This window comes from Bos javanicus, chromosome 10 (assembly GCF_032452875.1).
Source record: "Bos javanicus breed banteng chromosome 10, ARS-OSU_banteng_1.0, whole genome shotgun sequence".
Lineage (NCBI taxonomy): Eukaryota > Metazoa > Chordata > Mammalia > Artiodactyla > Bovidae > Bos > Bos javanicus.
In genome coordinates this window covers 1,200,849-1,219,312 of record NC_083877.1, presented here as the reverse complement: position 1 = coordinate 1,219,312, position 18,464 = coordinate 1,200,849, and the positions used below count along the sequence as shown (strand labels likewise).

At 38.6% G+C, this 18,464-nt stretch overlaps 1 protein-coding gene across 10 annotated transcripts in view; it reads left to right on the top strand.

Annotated features, from left to right (window-relative positions):
- The window catches only part of APC (APC regulator of WNT signaling pathway), a 131,304-nt gene that overhangs the window by 101,258 nt on the left and 11,582 nt on the right, over positions 1-18,464 (top strand). For 4 of the 10 annotated variants that reach the window (XM_061429891.1, XM_061429895.1, XM_061429892.1 and 1 more), the window contains 7 exons: positions 4,088-4,186; positions 6,370-6,748; positions 8,454-8,549; positions 9,831-9,884; positions 13,437-13,576; positions 14,230-14,307; positions 14,838-14,954. In XM_061429891.1, coding sequence (XP_061285875.1) covers positions 4,088-4,186; positions 6,370-6,748; positions 8,454-8,549; positions 9,831-9,884; positions 13,437-13,576; positions 14,230-14,307; positions 14,838-14,954 — 963 coding nt within the window. The remainder of the gene's footprint in view (positions 1-4,087; positions 4,187-6,369; positions 6,749-8,453; positions 8,550-9,830; positions 9,885-13,436; positions 13,577-14,229; positions 14,308-14,837; positions 14,955-18,464) is intronic. The other 6 variants (XM_061429896.1, XM_061429897.1, XM_061429898.1 and 3 more) reach the window with 3 other exon arrangements.

The following is an 18,464-nucleotide window of genomic DNA, read 5'->3' as shown; positions in this document are numbered from 1 at the left end:
CAAATTTAGCAGCTTAAATCGGCAACCATTTATTGTCTCTGTAGGTCAGGAATCCTGGTGCAGCTTAGCTGAGTGCCTCTGGTTCAGGGACTCTCATAGGCTGTGGTCACCATGTTGGCTGGGGCCACAGTCATTTCAAGATTTGATGAGGGGAGGATCTGCTTCTAAACTCACCATATGACTGTTATCAGGCCTCAGGTCTCCAGCTGTTGGCCGGTAGTATCATTTCTTGCCACCAAGGCCTCTACAAAGAGCAGTTCATAGTGTAATATCTGGCATCCCTCAGAGAAGAACAAGAGAGGGTGTCCACGATGGAAGCCACAGTCTTTGTAAACTTATCTTGAAAGTGACTTCTCATCGTATCTACAGCATTCTGTTCACTAAAAGCCTTTTACTAAATCTAGCCCACACTTAAACACAGGGATAGTTCATAAGGTGGTGAATTCTAGAAGACGAGGATCCTTACAGGTTGTGTTACATCTTCACTACCAAAAACAGTCCAAGTATTTAGATATCCTTAAAGCCAGTATGCTTGCTTCAGGATAAGGAGTCATTCATTCCCTCCTGTAGATCAAAAGCAGCCCTTTGCCAAAATTTCCTTAAAAGCCTCCCACCTGCTTTCTTTATTTTGAGTCTCGGTCCCTCAACTCCATCTTCGTTAATGCGATTAGAAGAAGCTCTTAATCTCCAAGTCAATCAGTCAGTTTCTCTCTCTCTCTCTCTCTCTCTCTCTCTCTCACACACACACACACACACACACACACACACACACATTCTTTCTGACCTGCGCTTATAGCCTCTGCCTCATCTGAGCTGCCATGTAGCTAACCTTCCTCTTATTTAACTAAACACCTCTTTGTCATTCAAAATCAGACAACACTTTCCCGAACTGAGTACACGCCATTCCTATGCGCACACCTGGGCTCTGTCAAAGCACTGTGCATTTACATGTTGAGCAACCGTCTAGACTCGTTATGCAATGAGGGTGTGGATGTTTTATTCACTTATGTTCCTAGAGATTAGCATTGCACCAAGAAAGGACAGAAATGGTATGGACGTAACAGAAGCAGAAGATACTAAGAATAGGTGGCAAAAATACACAGAAGAACTATACAAAAAAGATCTTCCTGACCCAGATAACCACAATGGTGTGATCACTCACCTAGAGCCAGACATCCTGGAATGAGAAGTCAAGCGGACCTTAGGAAACATCACTACGAACAAAGCTAGTGGAATTCCAGTTGAGCTATTTCAAATCCTAAAAGATGCTGTGAAAGTGCTACACTCAATATGCGAGCAAATTTGGAAAACTCAGCAGTGGCCAAACAGGACTGGAAAAGTTCAGTTTTCATTTCAATCCCTAAGAAAGGCAATGCCAAAGAATGCTCAAACTACCGCACAATTGTACTCATCTCACATGCTAGCAAAGTAATGGTCAAAATTCTCCAAGCCAGTCTTCAACAGGACATGAACCGTGAACTTCCAGATGTTCAAGCTGGATTTAGAAAAGGCAGGGGAACCAGAGATCAAATTGCCAACATCCATTCGATCATCGAAAAAGCAAGAGAGTTCCAGAAAAACATCTACTTCTACTTTATTGACCACACCAAAGCCTTTGACTGTGTGGATCACAACAAACTGTGGAAAATTCTGAAAGATGGGAATACCAGACCACCTTACCTGCCTCCTGAGAAGTCTGTATATAGGTCAAGAAGCAACAGTTATAACTGGACGTGGAACAACAGACTGGTTCAAAATCAGGAAAGGAGTACGTCAAGGCTGTATATTGTCACCCTGCTTATTTAACTTATATGCAGAGTACATCATGAGAAATGCCGGGCTGGATAAAGCACAAGCTGGAATCAAGATTGCTGGGAGAAATATCAATAACCTCAGATATGCAGCTGACACCACCCTTATGGCAGAAAGCGAAGAACTAAAGAGCCTCTTAATGAAAGTGAAAGAGGAAAGTGAAAAAGTTGGCTTAAAACTCCCAACATTCAGAAAACTAAGATCATGGCATCCGGTCCCATCACTTCATGGCAAAAAGATGGGGAAACAATGGAGACAGTGAGAGAGACTTTATTTTGGAGGGGTCCAAAATCATTGCAGATGGTGACTGCAGCCATGAAATTAAAAGACCCTTGCTCCTTGGAAGAAAAGCTATGACCAACCTAGACAGCATATTAAAAAGCAGAGACATTGCTTTGCCAGCAAACGTCCGTCTAGTCAAAGCTATGGTTTTTCCAGTAGTCGTGTATGGATGTGAGAGTTGGACTATAAAGAAAGCAGAGCACTGAAGAACAGATGCTTTAAAACTGTGGTGTTGGAGAAGACTCCTGAGAGTCCCTTGGACTGCAAGGAAATCAAACCAGTCTATCCTAAAGGAAATCAGTCCTGAATATTCATTGGAAGGACTGATGCTGAAGCTGAAACTCCAATACTTCGGCCACCTGATGCGAAGAACTGACTCATTTGAAAAGACCCTGATGCTGGGAAAGATTGAGGGCAGGAGGAGAAAGGGACAACAGAGGATGAGATGGTTGGATGGCATCACTGAGAACGTGAGTTTGAGCCAGCTCTGGGAGTTGGTGATGGACATATAGGTCTGGCGTGCCACAGTCCACAGGGTTGCAGAGAGTCAGACATGATTGAGCAACTGAACTGAACTGAACTGAAGAAAGGAGCAGGAGCTCAGTAAATGTTTGTTGTTTGCATGCATGTGAACTGAAATACCGTTTCAGAAGCATACGGTAGCTGGTGACAGTGGAAGGAGATGTCTGTCTGTTCTGCCCCTTCTCCTGCCCAGAGGGTGCTACCCTGCTGCTTCTAATTGAGAAATAACCCTAGAAGATTAATCAACATAAAGCATCCAGACCTGCAGAAGGAGTGGAGTCCAGAAAGGCTAGCCTGTCTGGGACTCTGCTAGTTTCCTTAATCTAACCCTAGATTTCCCAGTGTGTGTATGAATAGGTAGGTCTTCATCCTTTTATCTGAGGAGACATAAAAAAGACCTCTCAACTTATGATTCTTAAAAATAAACTTTATTGAGTAAAGAGTAACATACAGTAAAATGTACCTATTTTAAATATACAGTTAAGTGAGTTTCACATTTAGAGTTTTTTCCTACAGTTATATTTATAAATGTATTTTTCTCTTAAAACTTTTTTTTAATAATAGCCATTCTGGCAGCTATGAGAATGGTATCTCGTTTCAATTTGTATTTCTGTAATAAATGGTGATATTGAGCATCTTTTCTTGTGCCTATATGTCTTCTTTGGAGAAATGTCTATTCAGGTCTTCTGCACATTTTTTGATTGGGTTTTTTGTTTTTTTGATATTGAGTCTTATAAGCTATTTAAATACTTTGGATTTTAATTCCTTGTTGCTCACATTATTTGCAAATATTTTCTCCCATTCTCTAGTTTGTCTTTTTGTTTTGTCTGTGGTTTCCATTGCCATGCAGCAGCTTTTAAGTTTAGTTGGGTTCCATTTGTTTATTTTTACTTTTATTTCTTTTGTCTTAGGAGACAGATCCAAAAAAATATTGCTACTATTTTATGTCAAAGAGTGTTCTGCCTATATTATCTTCTAACTTGTTCCCCATATTAGTCCCTTTAGACATCTCAGTGCAGTTATTTATTTTTTCATGTCTTTCTCCAATAGAAGTTTCAAGCAGTCTTCTCTCTGCTCTCAGCTCCTGGAGAACTTGGAGTGTACCCAATTCAATTAGTTTTGTGCTAATTCAGAGCATTTCATTACTCAGTGGAGCTTTCTACCAACCAATTTATATTTAACTGAATGTGGTTTCATGCCTTTTGATTTGGGAAAGAATATTACTCTTAGAATTTCTTCAGTGTTTGGTACTTTGTCTTTTGCAACAGTTTTTTTTTTCCTTCAGTGTTTCTCTAAATTCTACTCGTTTATATATAAAAATACTCATTTTGAGCAGTTATAAATGTTCACACTTTAATGGTATATTTAGCTGTTTACCCTAATGACAGTTCATTTGGAGTATCTTAACATGAAGCTAGCTACATGTATCTATAATCTAAATTATACTGTCTATAATTTGCTTAATTTCTAGGGTTCAACTACACGAATAGATCATGAAACAGCCAGTGTTTTGAGTTCTAGTAGCACACATTCTGCTCCTCGAAGGCTGACGAGTCATCTGGGAACCAAGGTAATAGATTATAAAGTCTTGTTGCTAGAACTCTGAGTACTTTATTAAAACATTCTTCATTCTTCTTTTAAATTTAGCTAAAGAATTCTTTTGTTTCCATCATCACAGTCTCTTAAAGAAATGACAGCCAGTTCTCTGCAAGTATCCTAAGGTCCAGCCCAGAAGCTGGCTTGCTGCCCCAAGCCCTCCCCTCCCATTACTTTCTAACCCCTTCACTTCCCACCCCACTGCAAGATGACCGTCAGGAGTCCTCGCCAGCCTTCAGAACTCTTCTTGGGCTTTCCTTCTTTACAAAACGTTTTCTGATTTCCAGGGCCCTCTTGCCTACCCATGCAGTCTGTCTGCCTCCTTTGAATCAGTACGTTTGGAGCACAGGGACTGTTTTAAACAGTGTATTTTCCATTACGTCTAAATACTTCCTTGTTTTCATAGCATATTCTACATACTCTTTCTTTACTTTAGTAATGGCTCTGAGGAAAAGCACTGCGTGACAAATGTCGATTTAAGAAACGAATTTTAGAGTAGCAGTGATATTATTAATATAAAGCTTAATCCTTTTAGTAACTCACAACGGTTACTGCTTAGGATACTACTTAGTATGCCAGTAACTGCTAAGAGTTGTACGTTTACTATCTCTGATTTCTTCAGAAACCCTTTGAATGTATTACTCTTGCCCCTCTTTTGAATGAGAATACTGAAGCCAAAAAGATGGTAATTAAATTAGAATTCCACCCCAATCTGTCCAACATCAATGAGTAGTTTTTACTATAAAGAAAACCTTTAATATTTAAGAGTTCTGTTACTTGAAAACTGGCAGCTTGAATACCATTTCCTTTTGGAGTGATTTATGCACGATGATATTAAGACCTGACTACATTTTTGAATGCCAGTTACTGTCCTATACATGGGTTACTTTATTTAATCTTCACAAAGAAAACCCTATTAGGTAAATTATTCCATTTTGCAACTGAGATAGCTGGACCTCAGAGAACTCAGATAACTTGGTTGTGTCACACAGCTCACTTGCAAATAGTGGAGTCAGAATTTGAAAGCCTTTTTTTTTTTTTTTTTTTTTCCCATTAGGAAGGCAATCCTGTACTGCCTTCCTAATAAAACTTACAAATCTAAGAGTAGTGTGTATACACATTTAGAGTACAGTTTCTCAGCCTCAGCATTATTGGCTGGATAATTCCTCATTGCATTGTAGGGTGTTTAGCAGCATCCCTGGTCTTCACCCACTGAAGGCCCAAAATGTTTCCTCCCAAAGTGTGATGGCCAAAAATTTCTCCAAGATATTGTCAGAAGAGTCTCAAGGTGGCTAAAGTTGCCCCTGGTTTGGAACCACTAATTTATAGATATGATAGATAGATATAGATAAGATGCTCAACTTTTATGCAGTAGCTCTTGCTTTAAAAAATTGCTGTTGATCACAGGACAGGATGACTGGGTGCTGTTTCCTGTTTCTAGTCTGCTTCTGAGTCAGTTCTTAAGTTTACAGTAAGGGAGTGATGATGCTTACCAGCTGCTTCAAAAAAAAAAAAAATTGAATAAGAATAGTGACTTTGTATCCCTATATGATCAGGGCATTCTTTTTATGACAAAATACTTTTACATGTATAAGGGAGACATCATAATTTTAAGAATATTATAATCTGGTGAGGGTTAGCAATTGCTGAGAACTAGTACTTAGTAAATAGTAATTGCTAAAAAATATTTTCTCTTTATTGATTATGGTTGTAGATTTTAAAAAGTAAAATTTTTAATTGTGTAAAGAATTTTAGATAAACCACATTTCTTACTCTGTGTGTGTCAGTAGGTGTGTGTGTGTATGTGTGGTGGGTGGGGGAGATGTGAGAGAAAGAGAAATCAGTTGATTGTCTTTCGTTATAATAACGGACTATCACCCACTGATTCAGACAATAGCAGTTTAGGTATGCAAGAACCTATGTCTCCTTATGACTATATACTAGCACTACTAATATTTACTTATAAACAAGACGGTGATAATGATTATAGCATATGGATTTTGAAATAATGCTCATTACTTCATCCTAGAAAGAGATTTTTGTTTTTGTTTCTGTTTTTGTTTGAGTTACAATTAATATCCCCATTCATCACTTCATTGGTGTTGGCTTTTGGCTATTAAAGTCATAATTTTGTTTCTAAACTCATTTGGCCCACAGGTGGAAATGGTGTATTCATTGTTGTCAATGCTTGGTACTCATGATAAGGATGATATGTCGCGAACTTTGCTAGCTATGTCTAGCTCCCAAGACAGCTGTATATCCATGCGACAGTCTGGATGTCTTCCTCTCCTCATCCAGCTTTTACATGGCAATGACAAAGACTCTGTGTTGTTGGGAAATTCCCGGGGCAGTAAAGAGGCTCGGGCCAGGGCCAGTGCAGCACTCCACAACATCATTCACTCACAGCCTGATGACAAGAGAGGCAGGCGTGAAATCCGAGTCCTTCATCTTTTGGAACAGATACGAGCTTACTGTGAAACCTGTTGGGAGTGGCAGGAAGCCCATGAACAAGGCATGGACCAGGACAAAAATCCAAGTATGTTCCCTATGGTGCATGTGACAAAGCAAATGTAAAAGTTTTTGAAATGAAAAGTTTTTTAATTAGGATGGTGTCTTTATGAATCAGAGTGGGAAATTCATATTAGCTACCTACACTGCTCACATAGTTTAAAGCTTAATTTCTCTATTTCTCTAGGGAAAAAATTAGCACAGGAAAATGTTGTGTGTACTACAGTGCAACCAGAAAAGAACAGAAAATCAAAGTAGACTTAAGTAGTCATAGCATAGTTGATCTAGAAAGAACTTGAGCAATTATGTTCTCCTTCTCTCGAGATTAAGCTCAGGAAAGTGACTTTACATAAGTTCCTTCAGCTATGAGTGACCAAGCCATTCTCTCTTATTCGCACATCACTTAGTGGATGCAGAGCTGTGTTATATCCATTATTTGATCCTTACAACAAGCTTGTGAAGTAGCAAGGGGAGAGATTACCATCTTCATTTTATAGATGAAGAGACTGAGGTTCAGGGTGGCTAAAAGACTTGCCTGTGGCTTCACAGATAGGTGGTGGGTGGTGGATCTAGGATCAGAGGCCAGACCTCCTGACTCTCAGCTCAGTGTTCTTCCCACTGCACCATCTGTCTTCAGGCCTTGGGGCCCTAGTTGCTGGGGTGATCAGCCACCCAGCTCTTTTCTCAGGGAGAAACCCTCTCCCCCAGGAGCAGGGATCATGGGAGTTGGGACCCTTGGGGAGATAACTTACTTCATTCCTATAGGAAGAACCAAAAGCAGTAAGTATAGAAGGTAAGAGCTCCTTTCACCTGAGAAGAACCCATACATAGACATACACACAACAAAGGACCATCGAATCAATATCTTGATTGGGGGAGCAGGAGAAAGACTGATGATGAGAACTTGATCTATAAAGATTTAGTAGATTTCCCTTAGGGTTAGGTATAAAGGTGAATTTATTAAAAATTAAAAATTTTTCAACAATAAGAATACAGCAGAAATGTCCTTTCTGTTTATCCTAGGGCTAGGGAGAATTAATAAGTTGCTTTCCTGGGAAAACATTATCTTTCTGGATTGTTTTCTTTCGCTGTCCACAATTATGTAATGACTTGTATTGTGTGCTCTTAATACCTGTTTTCAGAAAAGTTAAATAGAATAAATATTATTACTTCTGAAAAATAGATTGGTTTTTAAATTTTTATTTCAATTAACAGTTTTGAAACTTTATGCATAATATTAAATGTGCAAGTACATTTTTGTAGACACTTTCCCTTTAAATTTTTATTTACTATCTGGTATCTATATAATAAGCTTTCGCTACTAGAGTTGCACTAGGTTTCTCTATACATTTCTATACAGCCATGTGCCTTTCAGTTGAAAACAGAGATTATAAATAGTTTTATACCAAAATGTTTTTATTATTTCAAATAACCAATATAATTTTTAAGTTATTAATTGAATTATAGCATAAACCTACATGGGAGTTAGTCCAACAGACTTGGTCAAAGGCTGATGAGAGGTAAACATTTTTATGGAACCAAGAAAAGCGCTTTACCTATATTTTCCTTTCCGTGTGTGTAGTATCTATTCATCTCTGCAGCAAATACTTGTTGATTCACTAAGCTACCATGCATGAGAAGTCTATCAGCAAACTGAGTATTTTTTAGGTATAATGAACATCACTACTTTGAGAAAACAAAGCATCATGGCTTATGTCCATTTTACTTTTCAGTGCCAGCTCCTGTTGAACATCAGATCTGCCCTGCTGTCTGTGTTCTAATGAAGCTTTCGTTTGATGAAGAGCATAGACATGCCATGAATGAGCTTGGTAAGATAAAAATGTTTCTTAATGCCATAGAAGAATCCTGACGATTTTTCGTTATTGTTGAATTAGTGTATAAGGCCACTAACTTCTATTACCATCTGCTTCCTCCTTGTAGCAAGTGACTCTGGTTTCCAGAGAAGACAATGTCCTAAGTGACAGAAACTGCTACCCTTTTATAACCTAACTTGGGTTTCTAAAATCTTAGCCAGGGATGGGCAAAAATAAATAAACGGGCCACTCTTGCCAATATTGTCAAGGTAGACCCTGGGTGACAGTCGGTGGGAGGGTAATTTGAATCGTTTTGAGATGTGATGATACGGAGCTTTGTAATTATTCTTGAACTCAGTCACTTCTGATGGACACAGGAAGGAATTATTATTAAGACTCATTTATCTTCATGGTTATCCGTACTTTACTGGGTTTTCATGATAAGCAGCGTGGCTGGTATCTCTGAAACTCATTAATAATGGAAAAGCATTATCCTCTAATTTGTGTTAGAAAATATTCCATTAATTTTGGAAGGATTACTCTTAGGATGTGTTCTCACATACTCTGAACCTTATCACACCTGCCTCTGTGGCCCCCATTTTTCATGAGATGGTTTCTCTTTGACTTCTAGGTTCATTTTGCACGTGTGGTATTTATAAATTGCGTCATGCTGAGCCATCTCCTGTGAACCTGGATCGCTTTCGTTGTGCCACAAGCGAGAAGCAGGCGCTGAGTCTGCATCTTAGTGTGGCTGTGCCCTTGCCTTTTGTGCTGTTTACGTTACCTTTCATTCCAGCCCCTGCTTTGTATCCCTGCCACCCTTGCCATTTTCATTCATCATTTATCTTACAAGTGACAAAGTCGTGAGTCGCTTAAATCACAGAGAACCTGAACGGCTGAAAATGAGTGCTGTCTCCTTCAGATCGTCATTTTGGGAGGCTGTGTGTACTTGGTCTCCACCTGCCCCCCACAGGCCCTAGGCCGCTTGATTCTCTTTCCTTTTTCCCTAGGTTCCTGTGAAATTGAGTGTGCACTTGTGAGTTCTCCCCTCCTCAATACAATCCAGCACTGGTGAAATTTCAAGTTTGGGTGTTTTTTTGTTGTTTTTTTTTTAACACATAATAATGGGGAAAATAATGAACAAACAGGAAAACTAATCCAGTTTTAAGCTCCCACAAATGTTTTTTCTAAATGTCCCTGTGTTCCAATGAACTGTAGACTAGGACTGACCCACATTAATCATCTGAATTTCCAAGTAAAATCTAGACTCAGTGTTTGTTCCTCTTCCTTCTTCAGGTAGGAAGGCTACCCGGGGCATTTCATCCCAGGAGCTAGGGCAGGGGCTTTCAGGTGAGGAGCAGGACGGGGCCTCTGGGGGTGTGACTGTGGGGATGTAGCCACAGGCGATTACCTTCTCACTCTTAGCCTCTGACTTTGCGTTGGAGCCAAAGAAGGAACAAGGTGTGTAGACTGTGGATAGATACAGTCAGGTAGCACAAGGGATCTGACAATGAGGGATAGGAGGAAAGAAGTCCCAAGCAGATGAAGAAAAATTCCTAAGCCCAGTCAGCTAGGACTGTCTTTTGTAGATGCAAGAAAATTCTACAACTGTTAGGGTCATTTAAGTTTGCAACTATTAGTGTTGCAAGTTTTAGACTATAATACCAGGAATGTACACATTTATTAATTTCCAGACATATGCATTGGTGTTCCCCAGACTAGATGATAATGATCACCAGGGGCAGTGGTCAGAACGTGCACTTCTCTGGCCCATGGTAAGCAAGCTTAGGAAAATAGAATCTCCAGAGCAGGGGACCTAGGAATCAAATCTAGTAAGTGGCCCACCTGATTCTTACGACCAGGAAATTTTGTGAAACTACCAATATATAGAATATTGTTGCTGAGCCCTACTTATTTTAGAATGAGGTATTTCATGCTAATGGTGACTATCTAAACCAAGTAAAAGAAAAGTAATATACTTTTTAAAAATTCTGTCATCTTTCTACTATCTTGTTTTGATAAGTTTAAGGATTTTGGTAAATGTCATCTGAAGACATTGATCATCTACTATCAATAAGGTTATGAGATACCATACGCGATAATATTTGGTTCATCCAGACCACTATTCTCTAACACAGACACCAAGATAATGTGGAAGGATGTGCTCATGACCTTTACATTACCTTGAAACATCCTAGTATTTCTTAGGGCAACCAGTTTTTTTCCTATCTGTCATGAATTCACATCGTATTTTTGTGAATCCATTTTTAAAGTGTATAGATTCTTTGCCTTACAGTTCACTGGAAGTTTTTTTTAACTCCTGGAAATCATAAAGGGTCTCTCTCTTCTATCTAATACGCTAAGTTTTATTGAATGTTCTTTTTTCATTAGCACATTCTTCATCATTGGCATTAATAATGTTGTTCTTTTTCAGAATCAAGTCCTAAGATTTTTGGTTTTCCCATACAAAAGTAGTCAAGGGCCTTCTTGGGAGGTTCTTGAGATTATTTCACATGTTACTTTCTTAGAACAGTGTCACAGATGCTGCTGTGCCAGGCAGGATTTTATGTAGGCATGAAGCAGAGTGTGCTCTGTATGGCTTTGATGGTCCGGTTTATAATCCTCAACATTTGGTGATCTGATCAGTACACAAGGCTACTGTCTTTAAGTCAACAGTGACTCCCAGGTCTGTTTCCTAGTCAAGACTCTAGTTCCTCCTCCTTTGCTGAAGGATTAAATGGTGGAATTTTCTGAAGCTCTGTACTCGGCTTTCTTCCACTCTCCCTAGGCTATATGCTCTACTACATGGCTTCCCTGACAGTGTTTTTCAAACTCACATCTTAATCCACATTCTCTCTCCTGAGATTTACACACATTTTCATACTGCTCCTCCAGCATTTTCACCCAGATGATTTTTCAGACATTTCTGACTGAGTTGACAGAAACTGAGTCTGTCTCCCCCATCCCCAAAACTATCTCTTGACCAGGGTTCCTTTTCTCAGACAGTAGCCTTCCCGTCAACCCACTTGCTGAAGCCGGAATCTTAGAAGACATCTTGGACTCTGTTCCTGTCCCCTGTATCTGCTAACTGCTTTAATTCTGGTTCTCAAATATATCTTCCCCCACTGCTCTTCTTTTTATCCCCAGCACAAGCAAAGCCTCTTTCTTCACTCCTGGTCTCCCATAGTTTATCTTACTTGGCTCCCCACTTCCAGTAGTAATCATTTCTATAGCCTTAATCATAGGAATCTGTTTAGAACATACATCTAATTATTCTTTTCTCCTGCATTAGATCCTTGGTGAGGTACACAAAGTCTTGTATTACCTGGCATTTTGTAGCCCCTCCTTGTTGCTGTATATCAATGTTTCAGGCCCATCAGCCTTTACATGTGCTATTTTATCTGCTTGAGATGCTTCCTTATTGTCTCTCCTCTACCCCTTTTAGATGGTCATTCATCCTTTAAGTCTCAAGTTAAATCTTAGTTCCTCAGCCACTTTCTTGATCCTTCCAGTCTACGTTAGGTTTGCCTGTTATCATGCTCCGTGCTTCTACACAATCATGACATTTAAATTAGTTGTTCAATGGCTGTCTGTGCTAATCTGTAAGCTCCATAAAGACATTGGTTGTTTTGTTCATTGGCTGTTTTGTTCATGGGCTGTTTATCTTTCCCATCATCATGGGTGGATGGAGGAAAATCTTCCTAAATATGGTTTGGATTTTCCTTAACCAAATTAATTTTTATTTACCTACATTCAGACTTATCTGTCATTGGTGCCAGTTATAAAGATTTACACAAATGTTCCAAGAGTTAAATCCCTGGCTTGGCATTCTTGACCCAGAATTGAACTTGGTCTGTTTTGCAAACTTGCTTATTGCTCTGCATACTGATCCTTCTAGATCATTTACAAAAATGATGAATGTACAGATCCTCTTTCAGATTAATGACCTGACAGTTTAGACTTCCAGTATCCAGGAACTGCCTGTTTATGTTCATCATCTCTTTTTCTGTCTCAGCTAACAGTATCTCCAGTTTCATAATGATTAATATTGATGATGATGAATATTTTTAATAACTTCCATATGCATTTTTCTTTTTCTTTTTATTCACTCCCTCACCATTTTGCTTAACCTTTTGTCCTTCTGTTTTGTGTTGTCTTTCTGCTACCCCTTCCTTTATGTCTTTTCCTCTCCCTTCATTTTTCTCCTTGCCTTCCTGCTGTTGACCACTGTAGGCATTGTTAAGTATACCCAGTGGTGGGAATCAAGGGGAGAGAAGATACTAAATCCTAGTATTGGTATTTGACACTTTGTGTGTATCAAAGAAAAGAAAGAATTTAAAAAGAAAAACCATAAAAATGGTTCTATTCAGCTTAGTAATAAGTTGAACAGGTAATTCTTTTTCATAAAAAAGAAATAAACTTTGCTTCATGCACTATTTCACTTAGAAGTTCTAGTATTCCTAATGATACTAAAAATTATTTTGGAGATAAAAATATATTAAAGTAATTAGGCCATAGTGTGTGACAGTGAAGAATGTTTTTATAAAGTCCTAGTAATAAAGTTACCTTTTTCTGCTTACATTCAGGAGGACCTAATAGTAGAATATAGTCTTCTTCTTCCTTGACAGGATACAGTGTATTGCAGTAAATAGAGTATAATATTTATCTTACTCAGTAAGACAGGGGGCTGGAGGGTGGAGAAACTGGCAGAAAATGAAGTAGTTGTCACTTGTACTTGATAAGTATATTACACGAGTGCCTTATAACATTTTTTGTAGCTTGTAATTCTGAAGACAGAATTAAACTCATTCTTTGAGATTTTTCTCTAGTAATTTATAAACTTGGTACCCATTTGTGTTATTTTAGATTATTGACTTCTTCCTCTTGCCCTTTTTAAATTAGGGGGACTACAGGCCATTGCAGAATTATTGCAAGTGGACTGTGAAATGTATGGGCTTACTAATGACCACTACAGTATTACTTTAAGACGATATGCAGGAATGGCTTTGACAAACTTGACTTTCGGAGATGTAGCCAACAAGGTATGTTTTATAAGATCCATTTCTTAAGATGGCTCTGGTATGAGCTTTTTTTTCGTACAGACTACTTTTCATTGACTTTCTTGTCACTCTCGTCATTAAACACTGACTCATAAAAACCTGTACTTTATATTCCACTGCATATCCGTACTTGTTTGATGTCTAATGCCTAAACAAAGGCGAAAGATGGAACACAGACGTGAACTTATGTAATCACATTTAAAATTCTGTTCCTGGGCAGACTTCCCTGGTGGTCCCGCAGTTCAGACTCCATTCTTCCACTGTAAGGGAGCACAGGTTCAATCCCTGATTGGGGAACTAGGATCCCATATACCGCCTAGTGAGGCCAAAAAGTAATTAAAAAAAAAAAAAATACTGTTCTTGGGAATGACAGCAAAAATCTGGAAATCTTGATTGGTGAAAGTGTCAAACACATATTAGTTCCATCCAAATAAAAGACTTTACATTCAAACCCTTTTCTTATCATTTCTTATTATTTATTCACTTTATTTTTCCAGTTTGCCAAGAAAGGAATGAATATTGCAAAGGATTAGGAGGGTATTTGTCTTTTATTTATGTAATTGATGGTTCTAGTTCTTTTATGGGTGGCTGCAGGTTGCCTTGTTACTAACGCTGTGTAACCCTTGACTTTCCAGGCTACTCTCTGCTCTATGAAAGGCTGCATGAGAGCGCTCGTGGCTCAGCTCCAGTCTGAAAGCGAGGACTTGCAGCAGGTACTCCTCAGATTCCACGTGGTTTTCTTGGATATTAGTGGCTTAACACCCTGACTTAGGTTAATGTAAGCTGTGACTCAGTATTCAGCATCTCATGTTTAAATTGTGGCTGCATTAACACCAGAATAGAGGCAAAGATTTTATTCTAGACTTCCTTTTGGCTTATATCAGCTTTAAGAAGAAATGTATTTGTTGATAGATTTCTACTCTTACTTTTGGGCTTCCCAGGTGGTACCTGTGCTAAAGAACCCGCCTGCCAGTGCAGGAGACATAAGAGATACGGGTTTGATCTCTGGGTCAGGAAGATGCCCTGGAGGAGGGCATGGCAGTCCATTCCAGTATTCTTGCCTGCACCATCCCATGGACAGAGGAGCCTGGTGGGCTACAGTCTATAGGGTTACAAAGAGTCAGACATGACTGAAACAGCTTAATACACATGCACGCAGTCTTACTTTTAACATTAAGAGCAAGAAAGCAACTAGTATAAATAATTTTATAAACAAACTATTCTAAAATTGATCCATTTGCAGGTTATTGCGAGTGTTTTGAGGAATCTGTCTTGGAGAGCAGATGTAAATAGTAAAAAGACTTTGCGTGAAGTTGGAAGTGTGAAAGCATTGATGGAATGTGCTTTGGAAGTGAAAAAGGTACCTTTGAGAACTTTTGGTATTCCCATATGCATTTCATCTTTGGATACTTTTTCACTGCCCTCTCCCACCTCTGAGACTCACTAATTTCTGACCCTCTTAGCTTACCAATCCCAAGACTTGGACTGCTCCAAACTCTGCAAGTATTAAGGCAGACAAGACTGTACAAGGTGACCTAGTGTAAATCGGGGTGTTGCAGCTCTGTTGACATCTTGGACAGATAAGTCTTTGTTTGGGGGTACTGATCTGTGCCTTGTAGGATGTTTAGCAGCATTCCTGGCCATTGCCTACTAAATGCTGACATACCTTCCCCTCAGTCATAATAATCAGAAATGTCTCCATTTATTACCAGATGTCCCCTGTAAGAGAAAAGGGACAGAATCACCCCCAGATGATTCCTTGCTGCCCAAATCCCAATCTCCCAGAGTCCCCAGATTTTAATAGTCACCTTATAGAGGTAATCAGACCCAAAGATGAAAAATCCATCAAATAATAATTTGTTCACAAAAGGAAGTAATGTCTAGGTGGGATATCTACTTTAGAAACTAAGCTGATTTTTTTTTTAATTGAAATTTGTGAAGAACTAAGCTAAGCTAGTCTTTTTAGCTAATCTGAGCTTCCTTTCACCCAACCAGCCCTCCTTGACCCAGAGCCTACATTTTTCTCTTCAGAATTTCCTTTTCAGTCTGGGGCTATTTTTTTAATTTATGTATTTTTTTCTAAATTACATTGTTTTATACCTGGAAACTCCAAGAAAATCAACTGGAAAATTATTAGAAATAAGAAAAATATTCAGTTAAGTAACTGGCAATAAAGATAATGTTCAAAGGTGGTCAAGAGGTACAAACTTCCAGTTATAAGATAAATACATAATAGAATGTAATATACAATATGATAAATGTTGTTAACACTACCATATCATTATATATGAAAATTTTTAAGAGAGTAAGTCCTGAGTGCTCATCACAAGGAAAAAGTTTGCTGTTTCTTTAATTTTTGTGTATGTGTATATACATACATATATATATATATATATATATATATATGAGATAATAGATGTTCACTGAACTCACTGTGGTAATCATTTCATGATGTATGTAAGTTAAATCATTATGCCATTTACCTTAAATAGTGCTACATGTCAATTATGTCTCAAAACTGGGAGAAAACAGTACTGTTCAAATATACTCAGGATTTGTATAAAGATACCTTTAGAACACTACTGAATCAGCAGAACACTTGTATTCACACTCTAGAAAAAAAGGTTATGAATGGCCAGTAAGCACTTGAAAATATACTCAGCATCATTAGTCATCAGGGAAATACAGATTACAGCTGTGAGATACCATTACACATATTATATTGGTTATAATCTTTAAAATTGACCATGTGTTGTCCAAGATGTTAAACAGCTGAAATTCTTCTGCAGTGCTGGCAGAAAAGTTAAATGGTATACAAGCATACCTCACTTTATTGCAGTTCGCAGATACTGCATTTTTGGTAAATTGAAAGTCTGTGGCAAGCCTGCACTAAGCAAGTCTTTTAGTGCCATTTTCCCGACAGCGTTTTTTTCAGTTAAGGTATGTACATCTTTATACACAATGCTTTTGGACAGTTAATAGACTACAGTATAATGTAAATGTAACTATATATGCACTGAGAAACCAAAAAAATGGCATGACTTGCTTTATTTCAATATTTGCTTTATTGGAGTGGTCTGGAACCATACCTGCAATATCTCTGAGGTCTGTCTGTCCCGCTTGAGAGAACTTTTGGCAGTATTTTCAAACTAACATTTACCTGCTATACAACCTGGCCACCCATGAGGAACAAAAACTTAAATTTACACTAAGACACACAGTTATTCACATAAAGATTATTCGTGATAGCCAAAACCTAGGGAAAAAATTCTAATGACCATCAGTGGGTAAATGGGTAAATAAACTGTGGAATACTATTTGGCTATATAAAAAAAAAAGAATGAACTATTGATACCTGCAATAATCTGTTATGTCAGAAATCAGAACAGTAGTTGCCTGGGGTTGGGGGTGGATTACAAGGAGTATAAGGAAATTGGAGGAGGATCAAAGTACAGTTTATTGGTCGCCTTAATACCTTACTAAAATTATACAAAAAAAATTAGTGCCATGTACACTTTAAGACTTCTTTCTAATCAACCTTGTGTATTTTCAGAAAGATTTAATGTTTTTGTATAGATTATTGGAACTTGTATTGCTGTTGAATAGCTCATTGTATCAGAGAAGGCAGTGGCACCCCACTCCAGTACTCTTGCCTGGAAAATCCCATGGACAGAGGAGCCTCGCGGGCTGCAGTCCATGGGGTCATTAAGAGTCAGACACAACTGAGCAACTTCACTTTCACTTTTCACTTTCATGCATTGGAGCAGGCAGTGGCAACCCACTCCAGTGTTCTTGCCTGGAGAATCCCAGGGACGGGGGAGCCTGGTGAGCTGCCGTCTGTGGGGTTACACAGAGTCGGACACGAGTGAAGCGACACAGCAGCAGCAGCTCATTGTATTATCACTCGGGGACCTCAAAGATCTACATACAAACCAGTTGCTACGTACCAAGAAAGTTAGATTAACAGACACAGCCTGCTGAAAAGTGTAAAAGAGGATTTTAATAAATGTCAAGATATAGCCTGTCTTGTAAAGGAAGAATAGATCATTTCTCTCTTATAGATGAGAGAGAGATCATTAAAGATCATTTCTCCCTAAATTCATGTATAAATTTTTAATGTAAGCCCAACACGGAGAAAACCAGAATTGAAAGAGACACATGTACCCCAGTGTTCATCACAGCACTGTTTATAATAGCCAGGACATGGAAGCAACCTAGATGTCTATCAGTAGACGAATGGATAAGAAAGCTGTGGTACATACACACAATGGAATATTACTCAGCTATTAAAAAGAATGCATTTGAATCAGTTCTAATGAGGTGGATGAAACTGGAGCCTATTATACAGAGTGAAGGAAGTCAGAAAGAAAAACACCAATACAGTATATTAACACATATATATGGAATTTAGAAAGATGGTAATGATGACCCTATATGAGAGACAGCAAAAGAGACACAGATGTAAAGAACAGACTTTTGGACTCTGTGGGAGAAGGCGAGAGTGGGATGATCTGAGAGAATGGCATTGAAACATGTATAATATCATATGTGAAACAGATCGCCAGTCCAGGTTTGATGCATAGAACAGGGTGCTCGGGGCTGGTGCACTGGGATGACCCTGAGGGATGGGATGGGGAGGGAGGTGGGAGGTGGGAGTTGGGTTCAGAATGGGGAACACATGTACCCCCATGGCTGATTCATGTCAATGTATGGCAGAAACCACTACAATCGTGTAATTAGCCTCCAATTAAAATTAATTAATTAAAAAAATTTTTTTTAATGTAAGCCCAATCTTAGAAAAACTAGCCCATCAGAAAGTTATACTATCCAGTTGTGGTTTGGTCTTGCTCTGGTTAACGGTATTAGAATT